Source organism: Ananas comosus, linkage group 1 (assembly GCF_001540865.1).
Source record: "Ananas comosus cultivar F153 linkage group 1, ASM154086v1, whole genome shotgun sequence".
NCBI lineage: Eukaryota > Viridiplantae > Streptophyta > Magnoliopsida > Poales > Bromeliaceae > Ananas > Ananas comosus.
This window is the reverse complement of record NC_033621.1, coordinates 22,003,347-22,020,423: the sequence shown is the minus strand read 5'-3', so window position 1 is coordinate 22,020,423 and position 17,077 is coordinate 22,003,347. Positions and strand designations below refer to the sequence as shown.

General features: G+C 36.4%; 3 protein-coding genes across 8 annotated transcripts; 1 reads left to right on the top strand and 2 right to left on the bottom strand.

The window, feature by feature from the left end:
- On the top strand, positions 735-4,563 carry LOC109720424 (probable transmembrane ascorbate ferrireductase 2). Of its 3 annotated transcripts, none has more exons than XM_020247544.1 (5): positions 735-974; positions 2,109-2,157; positions 2,965-3,164; positions 3,406-3,682; positions 3,867-4,563. In XM_020247544.1, exons 1-5 carry the CDS (start codon positions 828-830, stop codon positions 3,881-3,883), a joined length of 690 nt encoding a protein of 229 aa, XP_020103133.1. In that variant the 5' UTR covers positions 735-827; the 3' UTR covers positions 3,884-4,563. The 3 variants fall into 3 exon arrangements, with proteins under 3 accessions (XP_020103133.1, XP_020103125.1, XP_020103117.1); XM_020247536.1 differs by having other exon boundaries at positions 3,406-3,697; XM_020247528.1 differs by lacking the exon at positions 3,867-4,563 and having other exon boundaries at positions 3,406-3,828.
- Positions 5,937-10,587, bottom strand: LOC109708045 (protein MOTHER of FT and TFL1-like). Of its 3 annotated transcripts, none has more exons than XM_020229734.1 (6): positions 10,393-10,587; positions 9,820-9,988; positions 7,946-8,506; positions 7,787-7,848; positions 7,632-7,672; positions 5,937-6,524 (listed from the first exon to the last, which is right to left on the bottom strand). In XM_020229734.1, the coding sequence occupies exons 3-6, from the start codon at positions 8,138-8,140 to the stop codon at positions 6,304-6,306; spliced, it is 519 nt and encodes a 172-aa protein (XP_020085323.1). In that variant the 5' UTR covers positions 8,141-8,506; positions 9,820-9,988; positions 10,393-10,587; the 3' UTR covers positions 5,937-6,303. The 3 variants fall into 3 exon arrangements, 2 of the variants coding, with proteins under 2 accessions (XP_020085323.1, XP_020085249.1); XM_020229660.1 differs by having other exon boundaries at positions 9,820-9,979; XR_002215680.1 differs by lacking the exon at positions 7,946-8,506 and having other exon boundaries at positions 6,419-6,524; positions 7,632-7,848; positions 9,820-9,979; positions 10,393-10,585.
- LOC109717462 (double-stranded RNA-binding protein 4-like) lies at positions 11,840-16,758 on the bottom strand. Of its 2 annotated transcripts, none has more exons than XM_020243281.1 (5): positions 16,532-16,758; positions 14,923-15,191; positions 13,742-13,952; positions 12,721-13,226; positions 11,840-12,163 (listed from the first exon to the last, which is right to left on the bottom strand). In XM_020243281.1, exons 1-4 carry the CDS (start codon positions 16,557-16,559, stop codon positions 12,745-12,747), a joined length of 990 nt encoding a protein of 329 aa, XP_020098870.1. In that variant the 5' UTR covers positions 16,560-16,758; the 3' UTR covers positions 11,840-12,163; positions 12,721-12,744. The 2 variants fall into 2 exon arrangements, with proteins under 2 accessions (XP_020098870.1, XP_020098864.1); XM_020243275.1 differs by having other exon boundaries at positions 12,725-13,226; positions 16,532-16,757.

Sequence of the window (17,077 nt, the reverse complement as noted above, 5' to 3'; positions counted from 1 at the left end):
TGAAGTTCCAATCTCATCCTTAAATCTCTATTAGAAAGATCTCAGAATCAAATTTTAGCTGTTTTACGACATTTGAAATGTTTATGCACAAAAAAGGTCATTAAATTCGAAGGTATTTTTCTTACAAATCAAACAATGATCCGTCGTAATCTATTGTCGGCTATTGAGATTACTCGAAATCTTAGTAACATATTTCCAAACCTTCTAATTGTTAGGCCCTAAAGATGGTGAAGGTTGCAGTACATAGCTTTGAGATTCGTGTTGTTTGCGTGATGAATGACGAATGGACAGTCTGAAATTAGGAATTATGTTGCTAACTTTTTTTTTGACTGAATTATAATTTTAGTCCTCAAACTATGAGGTGGGTTTGAGGTGGGTGATGCTTGCTTGTCGAATTTTAATTTTTTGTAATTTTTGAATCACCACGTTTGTTGTAATTTAGTTCTGCAACTAATTTATTTGACTAAATATTAATGCGTAGCTAATATAAAAGTAATGTACAGTATTATGGTTGATGATGCGATAAAATTTAAGATGCAACATAACTTTGACATCAACGACACATTAATATTTACTTATCCGTAATTTATTGTAAAATTTAGTTATAATAGTTTATAAAATTTGAGCCATAAATTTAATAAATTAAAATCTGAGGATGTAAGTGCAATTTTGCCTTTTTATTGTTCGTTTTTTAGTTGCAGTCAAAAGTTGAAAAGCGAGAGCAACATCTCCTCTCTCTCTCTCTCTCTCTCTCTCTCTCTCTACTGCGTTTCTTCTTCTTCTTCTTCTTCTTCTTCTTCTTCTTCGTCTTCTTCGGATCGGTGATCATGGCGATGGCTCCGGCGATCCGCTTCCCGGTCGTCGCCACGATCCGGGCGATGGGCGCCGCCGCCGCCGCCCTAGTCATCATCTGGGCCGTCCATTTCCGCGGCGGCTTGGCCCTCATCTCCGACAACAAAGATCTCATCTTCAACGTAATCACAACACGCTCACTCTCTCTCTCTCTCTCTCTGCCTCTCTCTCTCTCTCTCTCTAGGGTTCTAATTGCTCTTAATGCTTAGTATTATTTTGCTTCTTTGATTCTTTTGTGTTTGATTTGTGTGTGAAAACTGTTCGCAGTGCCCCCAAAAATTAAGGGGAAAAAAACCGTAATTTGAGATCGCAAGAGATTAAACAATCGATTTGATGTTCAACATTCAAATGGAAGTGTTTGTAAGGAAGTGCTTTTTTTTTTTTTTCCCTCTTTAGTTAAAGATGTATGGAGACTCACTCAACTATAGGCCGTTCTGAAATAGACCCCAAAACTTTTTTTTTGATTGAGATCCCTCATATTTTGCTTTTTCTCTGAATCAAGTGATTTTGGCTGAATAAATTGGAGATTTTATCAAATTGATTCATGATTCCATCAATTTTATAGCTATTAATGTCTAAGTGGGTCATAAAATTTAACAAACTATTTAACTGAATTAACTATAGAAACGCAATTCAAAAAATTACAAGTTGAAGGGGTATCATCAGTAAATTTTTTAGAAAAAAAGAAGAAAAACAAGAGAGAAATTGTTCATCAAATAGGATTTTATCATCTTTCTTTGTTCATCTTGTAATGTAATTTTTCCTATTTGTAACAGGTTGATAAAATTCTCAATGCATAGAAAAGTTGTAGCGTAAAATGGTATAGATAGTAGTCCCCTTACTGCTGATAATGCAAGTTGTTCCCAGCACTTTTTCTTCTAAACAGTTTATTCCCCGCGTATATTGCATTTTTAGTTTCTAATCATCAATTATTTTCCCCTAATTTAATGACCTTAGCGTTTTATCCCTTCCGTTAAATGCCTAACTTATTTCGGTTTAATCCAAGCAGGTTAACATAACCCAAGATTTTTTTTTAAAATATTTCGAGGACTAAAGCTGAGAAATAAAAAAGAAAGCCACCAACTTGCAATATCATGATAGTACAGGGATTAGGTTGCTCGATTACAGCACACAATTTCGAATTTATGCATACGACGGTCAATTCATATGGAACATGCATGTTTAAATTGTGCATTAGTAATGCCTAAAGTTGACAGCGTACTGACATGAATTCAAATCTCGTTTATTCCCTGTAGGTCCATCCTGTATTAATGGTGATTGGCTTCATACTTTTGAATGGTGAAGGTGGGCACTCCGATGCATCTAATAACTCCTTTTAATATAATTATTTATTAGAGTAGTTGGAATTTCTTGAAATAAAAATGTAGTATATTTACAACATCTGCAAGTTATCTGCCGTAGTAGAAAAGATGAAGTATGTACTGAGACCTCCTTGTCTTTAGGCTATTCCGAAATAGATTTCATACTTTAAATTTGTTGATTGACATACCCTAGACTACCGATGGTTTTGATTTGAGTCCTTTTATTGGGAAAAATGGGTATTTTTGTTAGATATAAAGGAACCTTAACTCCTCTCTCTCCATCTCAAATTCTTGTAGTACTAAACCATGGTACCGCTACCATTTGCTCTTTACTCATCACTTCCGCTGCGGCTTACAGTCATCCTACCACACAGGAAGATGACAAAAGTGGAGAGGAAAGTTTACAGTTATTAATTGCAAATAATCCAAAATCTTGATGAGGTAATATTTAAATAAAAAATGGTGAAAGTTAAGCGGATTTAGGTTTAAAGAGTTTAGAAGTTTAGGGGTGCCGCGGACTAAGGTAATTCCTTCTATCTCCAACTAAACGCAGCACAACTACTTATATATAATACCTAGAACTACAGTTCTCCTCAAGGATATTTATCGCTATCCCATGGATATATATGCATACAAACAGTACCCAAAAGTATATTTTAGAACTTCTAAATGAGGCAACAGAGGTAAAGACCTTAATTTTCATTATGAGAGTATAAGTTGATGCTGTATTATGTGACTCACTTGCTTCTTTTTTCCTCCACGGAAACATATTTTGTTGGGCTTCATACAGCTATATTAGCATATAAGACGGTGTCTGGAACCAAAAATTTCAAAAAGACGGTCCACCTCTCTATTCAATTTCTGGCCTTGTGTTTGGGTCTAATTGGAGTATGGGCTGCCTTGAAGTTCCACAATGACAAAGGGATCGACAACTTCTATAGTCTGCACTCTTGGTTGGGTCTTGCATGTCTCTTATTATTCGGCATTCAGGTGAGTCCAGACTCTTAATACCCTACCATTGCTTTTTTTTTGTTTCTCTCTCTCTCTAGGGCTTTTGCAAAAGTGCTATTTGACTAGAACTGTTTGGAGAAGCACTAAAAGGTTTTTGTTAAAATTCCCCCAAACAATTTTTTTTTAGGAAGAAGCAGGAGCTTCATATTTGAGCTTTTGCTTTTGTGTATGCTAAGCAGAGAATCCATTTAATAACTTGTTTTTTTTTCCCCATATATAGTGGGGTGCTGGATTTGTAACCTTTTGGTACCCGGGTGGCTCAAGAAGCAGCCGAGCTCTCTTACTTCCTTGGCACGTGTTCTTTGGTGCGTATATATATGCCCTAGCTGTTGCAACTGCAGTTACAGGTCTGTTAGAGAAAGCCACTTTTCTCCAAAGCAACAGCGTAATATCTCGCTACTCGAACGAAGCTCTCTTAGTGAACTTTCTAGGTCTCCTTCTCGTACTGCTGGGCGGGACCGTTATTCTCGCACTCGTTACTCCTGGAAGCGCCAAAGGTGATACATATATAGGTATTTCTGAGTATGAAAATGTTAGTTAATTATTCGAGCTTGTGGAATTTCTCTTGTTGGTTCTATTTATGTGTGACATATGCTTTGCCACTGTGATAGAAGATTGACATAATGTTCTCTCTCTTTTTCTCTCTCCTCTCCTTCTCTATTAATTATATCTCATCTTTAGGGAATCAAAAAGAATAGAGGGATTAATATCACAAAGTTTTCTTTGGATTGATCACACATGAGAGGATTTGAGGTATGGCGTTTAATGTTGTCGAATTCACTCCGGAGATCGAAGAGATATTGCCAATTTTCTTTTTTCTATTTTTTAGGGTAAATTATATTTTTGGCCTTCAAACTATGAGGTGTGTGACACTTTGGACCTCAAATTTTAATTTTTAGCAATTTCTAGCTTGGGTTTTTTGAATTGTTGCAATCAAGTCTTACCGTCTAATTTACTTGACTAAATATTAATTGTATTGATAATGTGGAAGTGATGTGACATCTTAATTATTGTTGTGTCGCCAAGCATAACATAATCACATCACTTCTATATTAGCGACGTAGCAACATTTAGTCAACTAAATAGGGTTGCGGGACTTAATTGCAACAACTTAGAAAGTTCGAGCAAGATATTGCTACAAATTAAAGTTCGAAAACTAAAGTGCCACGCGCCTCATAGTTTGAGGACCAAAAGTATAATTTTACCCTATTTTCTACGATTCTTTATCTATACGAGAAGTGTGGTATGAGAAGCTTTTGATGTAAAAGGAATACATTATGTCTGAATTGTTTTGATGCTTGTACAATTATCTCACTTGTATCCTTTCATCTTATACTGAAATTATAGATCTGGTATGAATGGTATTTTTCTTGGAATACTTGTGTCATGTTGCCTGTTGTAATTCATCTATCTCCTGATTATGGTGGTCTACATGCATGTCTATATGATTTGGCTTTTGTAACAGCTGCTCTATCAATCCTGAGAACCAAGAGTTGGGCTTCTGGTCAACGAGAAATCTCGGATTATCTTTGCTGAAGCAAAAAGTTAATGTGAGCTTTTGGACTCTAAAAGCAAAAGCTACAGTAGAATCTCCCACTTTTAAGTTGTGGAGGAAAGGTAAAGAGAGAATTTTAATTTTAAGCTATTGAAACTTAGGCATTAATGCATGTAAGGGGCAACAAGGGCATTCATATTATCATATTGCAAATAAATTCTGGAAGCACTCCTGAGCCTCTTCTTTGATACTACTAAATACTAAATACTTTCAAAAGCACGGAGGCTGCGGTGCTATCAAATTTTTTTTTTCTGTGATGGGGTATTTAAATTGACGATCGATTTCGTTAGAAATGATCTACACTATTTGAAGCATTTAGAAGGTAAATTTTATAATTTTTTAATATTATTTATTTGGTCAATAAATAGTTCTAAAATAAATAGTTTCAAAATAAAAAGCTTATTATAAAAAATAGTAGATTTAAATCAGAGGTTCGCTATAAATAGTGAGAAAATTTTCTATCAAACTTCTATGGATTTTAGATCATTCTATACCGTTAAACTTATAAATGTATCATATCAGTTATTAAAGTTTATAATTTTGAGACATTCTGATCACTAGGCGAAATGATGTCAAAAATTAAGAAATTTGGTTTTTAAATGCTTTCACTATTGTAAACCATGTCTAATAGAGTCGATCGTCTATTCAGATACCCTATCATCAAAAATAATTTAATAATAGGGAAACCTCCATATTCTGGAAGTGTTATTGCTGGACTCCAGTATAACAGTAAAAAAATTATCATTCTCTGCGTCCAAGCAGGAGAACTTCTAAGCCCTTTTAGTTTTTTCTTTTTCCTCAAAAGAATTAAAGTATTTAAGCAGTTACATTTGGCTATTTTTCCTCCAAAGATTAAAGTATTAAAGCAGTTACATTTGGCAAAACGCATTCCAAACTAGGCTGAAGTGATCCATCTCAAACTAAACCAATATTGCAAAAAAAAAAAAAAAGTACAAAAAAAAGGAAAGGAGTTATAAAACAACTATGGTTGGGAAATTACTGCAGCTCCAATTGTTAGAACCCATGACCCTAATATTAATTCATAGGAAGAGCCAATAAGGAAAAAAAAGAGGAGAAATTCTCAACTACATTTGAATAGAAAGCTCCAAACAGTTACTATGCACATAAAAGGAAACTCTTCACCAGAAATTAAGTTACTAATACACAGATGTTAATACCATCTCACAATAAGAACATTAACATCAAACATAACAACCATTTTATTGAACTTAAAAACACAAAACTCCAACAGAGTCCCACACCTTTACTACAACAGTTAAAAAGACTCACATACACCACCTACTTATCACTTCCAACAACATAGATACTAATCCATCCACCAGCCATGCCTAGATATACCACAACACACTGATTAACACTACATTTTGCGCACTTTATTCTATATGTAGAGTAATGACATAACTATAGCTTGTTATTGACAAAGCAGATTCATTGAACCCGTCAAAGTTCAGTGACTAGACTTTGGCAGATTCAATGTATTTAATCTGTCAATAATTGCAGTTACTGTCTTAATGTCATTACCCATATGTGGCTGGAAGGCATTCAGTGCTTGCGGTATGCCGGCTCCCTCTGGCTGTTGAAGAAGACGGAAGAAACTGGGGGCCCGAGGTCGTACTGGGCGGCAAAGAGGCGGGTGTTGAAGTTCGCGCGGCTTTGCATGGGGGCAACCACCGGGAAGGGCAACTTCTGCTCAAATAGTATGAAAACGTATCGGTGGATGCCGAGCAGCGGGCGGGGGCACATGTAGGGCAGCACCTCAAGTCCTGTCCGCAGAAAAGAAAACAAAGCGAAAGAAGAAAGGAAAATTCATATTCAGTATATTCATATGTATATGATATAGGGCCTGTGAGGCCTTAATGTAGCGTGTAGCGTTGCTTTGAGCCAAATCTCTTCTTATAGCTTCTCTTTGAAGAAAAAGCAAAATCTCCATATTGGAGCTTCTATATCGTGGATTTCCAAATTTCATTTCAACTTCGAGCTGCAGTAGAAGCTCTGGACTTTTCTATTTACAAAATGCTCTAGTAGAAGTGGTTGTAGCTGAAAGAAAAAAAGTAGAGCAAGGCGAAAGAAGGATTTAGTGCTCGTTCAACTTCCATTCTAGATCGGTTTATCTAATATGAAGAGCAACAACTAAGCATTTGGCAGATAAAAGGTATGGAGGTTTTACTGCGAGTCTATGACAGAAAGCTAATATGAGCTTTTCAACCCCAATAGCAAAAAGCTCCAATTTAAAGCTTCTTCTTCTACTCCAATAGCGAGCGTTAGGGAGGATACCAATTATTTGACAGGTAAATCCGACATGCCGAAGCTCCAACGATACAAAACAGGAATTTAGCAAGTAACAAGCTAAATATGGCAATGGCCAAACAACTTCTCTGCCCTAATCAAAATTGTTTAAGATTTGAGTCATTTGTTAGGCCTAAAAATATAAGGCAAAGTATAGGTGGTAGATTTACCGAATTGTAGTTTGGCAGGATTAGCAATGAAGCTAACTAGGAATTAACAAAAGTAACTTGCTCCTCTTATCCTTTGAGAAAAATAATTAAGAGTTAAAGGTCGGAGAAACTAAAAAGCTAAGAATAGCTACAAAGATGCACCACAAGTTTAAGAACTTTCTCTTTTCATCTAACTACAGGAATTATAATTTACCTTATACTCTTGAAGAAACAGAAGAGGGAAAAAAGAACACTTTCCTTATATTACTTTATTATCTTACAAAGACACATTATTTTGCATAACCTGGTGTCAGAAACTCCTAAAAGAAGTAATAACTTTCTCTATCTCCCGGTAACATATTGGGAAAGTGAGTTTTATGTTCCACATATACTTGGAAAAAAGAAGAAGATGAAGAAGAAAAGAAATGCCATTACCTTCTTTTAAATCAGCCCCACCCGGAATGTCAACAACTATCCTGTATCACACACAAAAAAAAAAAGGACAAAAGTGGCTTAAACACTAAACTATGGTGCCATCAAAGAAATATATAAAGGAAAATATAAATAAAAAAATCTAGATTGATCGTCACCAGTGGACAACTTCCCTCATACGGGGATCACTCGGGCTAGGCGCATCAGGATCTGTCATCACCTGCACCAAAGAAATGCGTCCATAAACCATACGATAATTAGTATATATCTAACATGCATGCAAGAAAAAAGAAATTCACTGTAAAGATCATATAAACCAGAGTATATAAATCAGGGCGAAGGCCAGCGATCTGAATGTTTGGTGGATCAACAGACATTGAAGGCTTCACATCACAACCGTTGGTCACATGCTTCGGTCCATAGTACACGGACATGGTATTTTTAGGAACAAAGAGATCGACCACCTCCCCTATAACCCTCCCTACAACAAGAGGTTCGATGAAGTTCGCCATTGCCGCACCAACACTTTGAGGAAGGTGAAGAGTGTGGTTTAAGGTCGCGAGGAAAGGGGGTTTTATAAGGAAAATTTTACGGTTAAAATAGGTTGCTTTGTGAATAATAGCTCGCAGCACGTGGACGGCGAGGGACAAAGAGTATATTAATGGCTTGACACATGTAAAACGCAGGTTTTGTTGTCTAGGATGGTGAAATACCGAGGGGTTAAAACTGAATGGAGGAGATATTGCAATTTACGAAATGTACATAGTGGCGGTAAATAAATGAAAGAGTAGAATATGGTGTATTCTTTGTTCACTATGTTATTTCTTACAACAAATTCATGATCTTCAAAAAGAGTTGCGGGAGGCATTGTAGATAGCCTGTAAAAGGAGTGATTCGATACATGATGAATTACTCAAACAGCAAAGAAGTTCTTTTAACAGCGTGAACAAAACTTTTAACTAGATGAAAATGAGTTGCAACATTGATTTCTGAATGATTCATGGAAACTCATTGAACAGTGCATCAAGTATCTTTTGTTCTTCTCACGGATAAAAAATATCTACAGTTTACTATTGGTTAGTTAGCGTAGTCATGCTTGTGAAAACTAACAGACACTAAAATATCAAATTAAAGTAGTATATCTCGTCTATGTGAAGTTTTCGTAGCTTGTAGAAGAAGGAACTTTTAGCATTCTCATTCATGTGATATCCTTGCACCTACTAGCGTGAAAAGAATGAACTTACTTTTGAGGGGATAATACACGTGAAACGCCGCTCATAGATACTCTAGAAGGCTCATAACACGCATTATAAAGGTTTATTCCAAGTAAAAGAAAAACTAGGTGCGACAAGTGCAGGTTATTTGTAGATAGTAGTAAGAGGGCTGTAAATGTAAAAGTGAAAACAAATTCGTGAGATTTTATTTACTGCATCCCATATTAGTCTTGAACGCAATTTGTTTCAATTAAATAATTTCTAATTACGTTGGAGTTCCTAGGTAAAAATTATGCTCTGTATTGCCTAGCAATGATTTGATAGTTGCATGCTAATCAAAGCAATCTACTTTAACACTATGTTTCCTTCAGCATCTACATCCCTCTCTTTCCTCATTTGCATTCCACATTTAATCCAACTTATGTAAAGCATCGATAACAATTGAGAGGGGAGATTCAAGATAGGGGATAAATATTTCGTAGGAATTTAGTCGAATATTTATTCATAATGTCTACTCAACAGACCAAAGAAGCCCTGAGTTGAAGAGATGGAGAAAATCCATACAATGGAAATTCCACAATCCAGGCGGGGAATACGTCAGTTTACCGAATTATGCAGAAACCTGAACAGTAAATTGTTCCGAATGCACATTCACAAAAGTTCTTTTCCCCCAAATGATTTACAAATTTGATTTGCAAGTTCAAAACTTTGCTAAGTGAAATTAGTGTACTTGGATGCTGTCATGGCCTATTGTAGGATTGGATGGTATATTAGCGCCAGATATTCAAAAGGAAAACAAAGTTGGCAAAATATATAATGAATTCGCTCATCAATGCAGACCACAGTACAACTTTGAAGGGAAAAAGTATACTTAAACAATTCAAATAGGAACAATAAAAAAGTCATACGTTATATATATATATATATATAAAGCATTAAACAGAAAACATGTTTCGACAAACAAAAATGAAAAATACCTTGTAAACCTGCGTAACATCTTCGTGCTTTGTCTTCCCGGATAAGCTCTCAAGGGCAAGTTTTGCCATGTCGTTTTCGTCTTCTTTTCGACAAGTTAATGTGCGAGGCTACATAACTATCTCTCCTTGAATTGAGGTGCATGTTGATCCCCTTCATTAACTGTTTGACCTCATAGCAAAGAACGACAATTGTACCGATAATTCGCAAGTTGAATACATGCAACAAATCTATTTAATACAATATGAAAGATTCTACCGTAGATTGATGAAAACAATAGCTTCAGAGGTCAAAGAACATAAGAATAGTTGATGAACCCGTAGTTGATGAATCCTAAGCCCTAGACCGTAAATTGACCAGTAAAAGTTAAAATTTTCCAGTAAAAAGACTCCTTGTTTTTTACCATTGAGTACAAATACATTTGATTCTTCTATGGCTCTATGCTATCTCCTACATCATTCAACCACAAACCCTAAGCGCACGTAAATTCTTAAAAAAAACATATCTTTTCACAGGTATATAAGAAAAGATGTGTTATTTACGCTGTAATTATCAAAATCCGGGAAAATTCATACCTTAATAGAGGAAAAAGTAAATTGGAGCATGATTCCAGGTCGAGATGAGATTTTTCCCTCAAAAATTCCCCAAAAAGAACACGCAATCCATCAAATAGGAAACCAATAAGGCTTAAATGATTCATAAAACTCAAACCCTAGAAGTTGACCGAGTGACAAAAAGCAACGGACCCCTCGCGGAGGAGGGGGAATTCTAGAATTTTTCCTCGCGGGGGAGGGAGAGGGTACGAAAATGTACGGATAGTCCCTGTACTATCACGATTTACGATTTCGTCCCTGAACATTTTATTTTAAAATACACATACGTATATTCAAACTTGAGTTATTACACAGTAGGCTGTAAAGTGATCATTTTATTCCAGTTTAATTCAAATATAATCAAAATAATTATTTTGTAATAACACTTAAATTTTCATAGAATTTAAAGTATTTTAGTTTAAGTTCAAACACTAAAAAAATCGGATAAAACGTGTAGGGACTAAGTTGCAATATGAGGATATTAGAGAGTCTTTGGGCCACCGATCCCGAACAAAGCAAGTCGGTGACGAAACCTATTAGTTTGCCGAGTTAGATGAGTTGTAAGTCGGTAGCGTAGTATCTCATCTCGCCGACTCCAGCGTAAATGAATGAAAAGCTCGATAATGAAGTCGGTGGCGAAGCATAAATATTGCCGAAATTGGCATATTGCAACTTATAAGCCAATTCTTCTTCCAAATTGCACCTCTCTCTCTCTCTCTCTCTCTCTCTCAAAGTTTTCTTTCTTCAAACCAATTTTCTCGTGCCATGTAGGATGATATGATAATTTTATACTTACAAAGATATTTGATTGGTTGTTATTATTTTTATGTAAAATTATAGTAACGGAAAAGACTCTCTTGTGGCCAAGAGTGTAGTTGAATGGTAAGAAAGTTGCTTTGCGGGGACATGGATGGCTCGAATGGCAGACGGTCCTCCATTCATGGCTAGGATTTTAAGGACAGAAAGACATTAGAGGTGAGTTTGTTCGTGGCGAAGTGGTAGGCGTAAGTTGCGACCGCAAGAAGGTGACAACTTTTGATGTTTGTTTACACAACACTGCCCTCATCTGGCGTGATGTCGAGTTTCACGAACTCGAATTTGCTGGAGCTGAGAAAAGAATTAACTGATTCACACTCGTCGGATGCGTACCTCAAATACTCTAGATTTTGAAATAGTTTCTCGACTCCAAAAGGCAAAATAACTTAACCAATCAGTAAGGCATTTATTCAGAGCGAAACAAACGATTGCTCAGAATGTACAACTATCATTTATTCGGTCATGTATCCCTAACAGTTCCCCCAAACACTCTCAGAAATAAATTATAGCAGGGGGTAATTGGGTAAAGAAAAGTTTTCCATAGCTAGTTTGTTCCCAGGATTAACAAACCACGATCTTGCAAAAGCTCCAGAAACCACTTACTACACAGCAATTTACCCAAGCACAGCAGAACAAAGGAAAAGCACAATGTACTACAAGCGTTTTGCATTAAAGATGCAATCCCTGCTTTACAAGAAAAGTACCAATTTGGATTGGAAACCGACAGAGCACAAGAATCTTCACTGGCCAGGGATGTTAAGGTAAACAGGAGTCTGCATCATGTCAACATTAGAAACATTTCATACTAGTAAGTAGTACCAGGATATTACGCAAATTCACTGGTTTAATACATTGGAGCTTCAAAACTGACACCGAGAAGATGAACTTTCTCGTCGCATTTTGTGGTGCGGTGGTGAGTAGTGTTGCGAGAGGTAACCTGCAAAGATAGGGCCAAACATCATGTTATTTTTCAGCTTAGTTTTAAGAGGCTTAGTTTAAAGAGGTAAAGTATGGGTTGGGCCAACTCGGCGTAACAGGATTTAATCTACAAATTGCAGTAGATGATATTAATCCTGTTAAGTTACTCCTAGAAAAAGGTTAGAAGTTTCGAGGAAAAAAAATAAAATCCACGAGAAACATTTGATTCCATCAGCAGAAAAGCAGAAATATCAAATATCTTGTTGCTTTCTGGCTCATAAACGTAAAATAACATCAATTATTGAACACGTAAGGCCGATTGAGCTTTTGCCTTCTGTTCGGTTACTACAGCCCTCCTTTTTTCTTTTTTTTTTTTTTGAGAAGATAGGTGGAAAAAACTTGCTGAATATATTTGACCATAATTAATGATGTTGATCTTCGATTCAGATTATCTTTAACTGGGTTTTAGATGATCCTAATATGTTAAATTGTGTGCAAACGATTTATGCACAGCCACCATATATTATACATGTACATATATCAGTATTAAAAAGAAAGAAACGACAGAGAGCATACTAACTGGTGATTGGTTGAATGATGCTATCCATCCACTCGTGCTTGCTTCAACTGATGCCCTTCACTTTGCTCCATTAAGCGCTTTCTTGAGCAAATTTGAAGCTCACTTTGAGAGTCATTCATTTGTGCCGGTTGTCCAAGAATTTGTCTCCCATCTCTTACTTGATCACCCTGTGGATGATAATACTCACCAGACGACTCGAAAGCAATTAAAGTTGATCCAGTTTGTGCAAGACTTGCCAGTTGTGCATCTGCATTTGCTGCAGAACCTTGATTATATGTATATTCTTTCTTGAGAATATTATTTACGAGAGGAAGTGACTGTCCCACAGGCCCTATAGGCATTTCTTGAGAATTTGTAACACCAACCAACCCAGAACCTCCTAAAATAGCCTGAACTTCGCTGCCCTCTGAAGAAGTGGGGACAATGTATCTGCACAGTGCGGAATAAAACTGGGCCTTTGATTGTATAATTTTGGCCATGAGATTACTTGTGCTTGTGTTTTCTGCAAAATCAAGATGAAGTATATGTGTAATTTCTTCTAACCCATAGTTTACCACTTCATAATCAATTGGTAAACATGTACTAGTAATAAGACCTCCTCAACTTCAGGTCCAAACCAACAACCCCTCCCCACTCCTCTCACACCAAAAAACACATACACACTAGAAAGAATAGGCCGACTTTATTTTAAACACCTTAGCTATTTTTCATTTAAATTTCGATTATTCCTTCAGCTCATCAAGGATTCCATTACAGCTAATGGCTAACAAACCCTTTAAAACTATTCATAGAATCTCCAATTTAGTAGATGGAATGACTCAAAAGAAATTTAATGGAAGGGTTTATCAATCAAAATAAACAAAAAGTAAACAAAACTAAAGTTGAAGTCCTATTTCACAATGGCCTATAGTTGAGGACACCACATATATTTTCAATGAATAATGGATAATCATGACTGCAATGAATAATGGATAATGGATAATCATAACTGCAATAAAATAAACAAAACAAACATACCTAAGATAGACTTGATAGCAGCACGAGCTGCCGTTTGTTCTGCTTCTTTCTTGTTCCTTGCAGGATCACCCTTGTAAGTTTTTCCATCAAGAACCACAGACCCTATGATAAGAGGAAGTTGCCCTTCTGATCTAGAAGTTGAGTACATCGGTTTCTCTGCATGTGCCTTTACAGTATACTCATGGAGAATAGACTTACAAAACACCGCATTCTGCAGGGCATTACAAAAGGCAAGCTGTCACAAATTATCATCTCCAATGTAAATCTTTATGTATGAAACATACAGACAGTCATACACACTCTAACAAGTCACATGCCATTGCTAACCTAAGTCAATATTACTACGACCCTTTTCATACTATTACGTCTCGTATACCAAGTTATCAGATCAGCTAATTGAATGATTCATAGCATAAGCATAGGCAAATCAAAGGCCCCCATCGTGTTGTAAAATGCTCAAAAGATATTAGTTGTAATCATGCATCCTAGTACTTCTCTATACTAATTGTGATGTCAAAGTTGAGGATACAGACTAAAAGACATGATTGTACTGCAGATTAGAAACAGATTAATCTAGAAACAGTCAGCTGTCCAATTTAAACATCTCTATGCTCTTTGCAAATTTGAGAGCTACTATTGTCTATGCTCTTTGCAAATATCATAAGATTTGACTAAAGGACCTATTTGGCTCTTCTAGAAGAGCTTCTATGTCTCGAAGTAGAAGCAAAAGTGACATAATGGGCATCAATTATTTCTACTATGTTTCAAGTAAAGATTTTATTCAAATGACATCAACACTTCAAAATTCATGCCACATGTTTTCTCCCCACTGAAATAAGACAAAGTGTGGTCTTGAAACCTTCTATGCACTTGGCACGCAAGGAGATATACTCCCTACCTGACTTAAGGCCCATGCAACAAGAATAACCTAAAAACATATAGCAAGAGTTTTTTTAACAATGGTAACAGTCAGAATTTTTCATATAGTAAGTTGATGGGACCCAAAGCGAAGACACACCACAAGGTCAAGCCACAAAAAACAAAAGGAGAAAAAATAAGAAAAATCCTGAAATTGATAATAAATAAATTTAAAATGCAACACTATAAATATTGATATATACCAAAGAAACAAAAGTTCAAATGAAAAGTCAATAATCCAAAATAATCACGATGCAAAATACCTGGTAAATCTGGGGGTTAATCTGGGGAATATCTTCAACAGGCTTTATCTTCCTAGATAAGTTCTCAAGGGCAAATTTTGCCACATCTTGCTCAGCTTCTTTTCGATGAGCAAATGTGTGAGGTGATTTGAATACCTCTCCACCAATGTAAACAGTCGCTCTGAATTGTGGTGCATGTTGATAACCTTCATTAACAGTTTGATACTGTGGCAGGGGAATGGAAGATTTTTGTGCGTACTCTTGCAAGCGGTTTTTGTACTTGAATTGCTCTGCAGAGAAATGTTACTGCACTTCTCTCCAAATTGAAGAAGGTAAGATTGTAATATCGAATGCAATTAGGTAGACAGGCGTGTGTGCGCGCGCGCACACATATAATCATCTATTGTGATATGAAACATTCTCAAAGACGGGATGAGAAACTAAATATATTATAGAATTGAGCTCCTATGCTTTTAAAAATATCAAGTCATTGGTGCTTGTAGGTTTTCGGCCTTTGGACTAAGGGATGTACAGTTAAGATGATAGTGGGCCTCTACGGTTGAGTGAGTGGTTGGTTGAATAGTATGATCTAATGGGTGGTTAAAGAGGTAGATCTAACGGCGGAAAACCTACAAGCACCGAGTGCTTTGTGCTTTTAAAAGCACCATAGCCGGACTCATATATTGTATACATAACAAGTATTTTTTTTTCCAAACAAAAGGAACAAATAAGACGAATTTCAGCAAATTTACAATTAATGAGGAAGCAGCAAACATAGAAAATCTCTCAGGCCTAGATAACAAAGTTAGACATGTTAGCTAAAAACTAAGCGGTGATACAAGGGTGTTTTAGGTTGGAGGAGACTAATTAGATAGATGTGCTCCTTCTAACAAAGCGACCAGCCGACCACTTCAGGGCACTCGGTTAAACCTAGGACATACAACGTCCATCTCAAACTACATGGTACATTAAAAAGTATAAAATCTCTGTTACAATTTTAGGTGAGGGTGTCAGGCTCTAATTCTCTAAAGCAAAGGAGAATTTGGAAAGAAAAGATAACAGTGTAACAAATAGAAAAAATTGACACGATATTGACAATCAAACTGAGATATTCAACTTCCAAATTTCCAATATCCGTAAATGTTGTTATTTAACACGATCTCAGTTTCTAAAGAATGTCACTACAGTCGCAAATTGTCTTTTGTGAGATAAAGGAAATAGCACAAGCTCTAACAAATCAATTTGTTGATATCCACAGTTGATCATTTTCCTAGAGATTTCCCACAAGACATAGTGTTCCACCATACAGCTCTAGACCACCATTAAGAAGCACAAAAACCTGAGAAAGATAAAACCCTAGCAGGAACATTTCATGTGAAGATTTTCACACATGACCACTAAATCACAATAAAAGAGTGATAGCCACTACGCAGAACTCCAAATGTGAAACCCTAGAAGGAAGACGTGAACACATCAAACACACAAATGAACGAGAGAGCATGACACGTTCCACCTAATCTCGAGACCTAACATTCGAATCGAAGGGGAAAAGGGACGATTCCATATGACATCACAACATCAGACGGGTACAAAGAGTAAGAAGCGGGTTGAAAGGGGTTAGGGTTTTCACCAGGGGTGGATCGCGCGGCGACCTCCATGATCTCCGGCGACGGAGGTGGCGGCGCCACCGCCGGCGGCGGCGGAGAGAGAGAAGGTGTAGAGAGAGAGAGAGAGAGAGAGAGAGAGAGAGAGAGAGAGTTCTCGAAGCTTCCGAGCGAGGCCGCAATGCGCCGGGAACGAAGGGGGTGTCGAAAAACACTCGGAAAAAGGCGTGTTAAGGAGAGTGAAGAGATTGAAATGAGTTTTTATTATAAATTTTTACATGTGTTGTTTGTTTGATTTATTCTAACTTTATTTAGTAATAATTTATTTATTATATTTTTAATTTTTATATTATTTATTTTTATCAAATAATAATAGAATTAGATAAGTTTTAGTTTCCAAGCTATAAAAATTAAAAAATATATATATATATATTTTTTATTTCTAATTTATTTGGAAAAAATTCACATTTCGTGCTTAAGTGGCGCCATCGCCGTCCACCCATCTTTAAGATTCGTAAAGTCGATCTGATGGGCGGCGGAGGAAAGGGAAAAAGATTGTGGGGTTTTAGGTG

Bases quoted from the DNA above. Each gene is read 5' to 3' on its own strand.
- LOC109720424 (XM_020247528.1), top strand. From the start codon at position 828: ATGGCGATGGCTCCGGCGATCCGCTTCCCGGTCGTCGCCACGATCCGG. The intron at 975-2,108 runs GTAATCACAACA...TATTCCCTGTAG, and splicing joins ACAAAGATCTCATCTTCAAC to GTCCATCCTGTATTAATGGT. The intron at 2,158-2,964 runs GTGGGCACTCCG...GGCTTCATACAG, and splicing joins CATACTTTTGAATGGTGAAG to CTATATTAGCATATAAGACG.
- LOC109708045 (XM_020229734.1), bottom strand. From the start codon at position 8,140: ATGGCGAACTTCATCGAACCTCTTGTTGTAGGGAGGGTTATAGGGGAG. The intron at 7,673-7,786 runs GTGACGATCAAT...TGTGTGATACAG, and splicing joins ATGAGGGAAGTTGTCCACTG to GATAGTTGTTGACATTCCGG. The intron at 6,525-7,631 runs GTAATGGCATTT...TTCTGCGGACAG, and splicing joins TGGGGCTGATTTAAAAGAAG to GACTTGAGGTGCTGCCCTAC.
- LOC109717462 (XM_020243281.1), bottom strand. From the start codon at position 16,559: ATGGAGGTCGCCGCGCGATCCACCCCTG. The intron at 13,953-14,922 runs GTATTTTGCATC...AATGCCCTGCAG, and splicing joins TTAACCCCCAGATTTACCAG to AATGCGGTGTTTTGTAAGTC. The intron at 13,227-13,741 runs GTATGTTTGTTT...TTGATTTTGCAG, and splicing joins TGCTATCAAGTCTATCTTAG to AAAACACAAGCACAAGTAAT.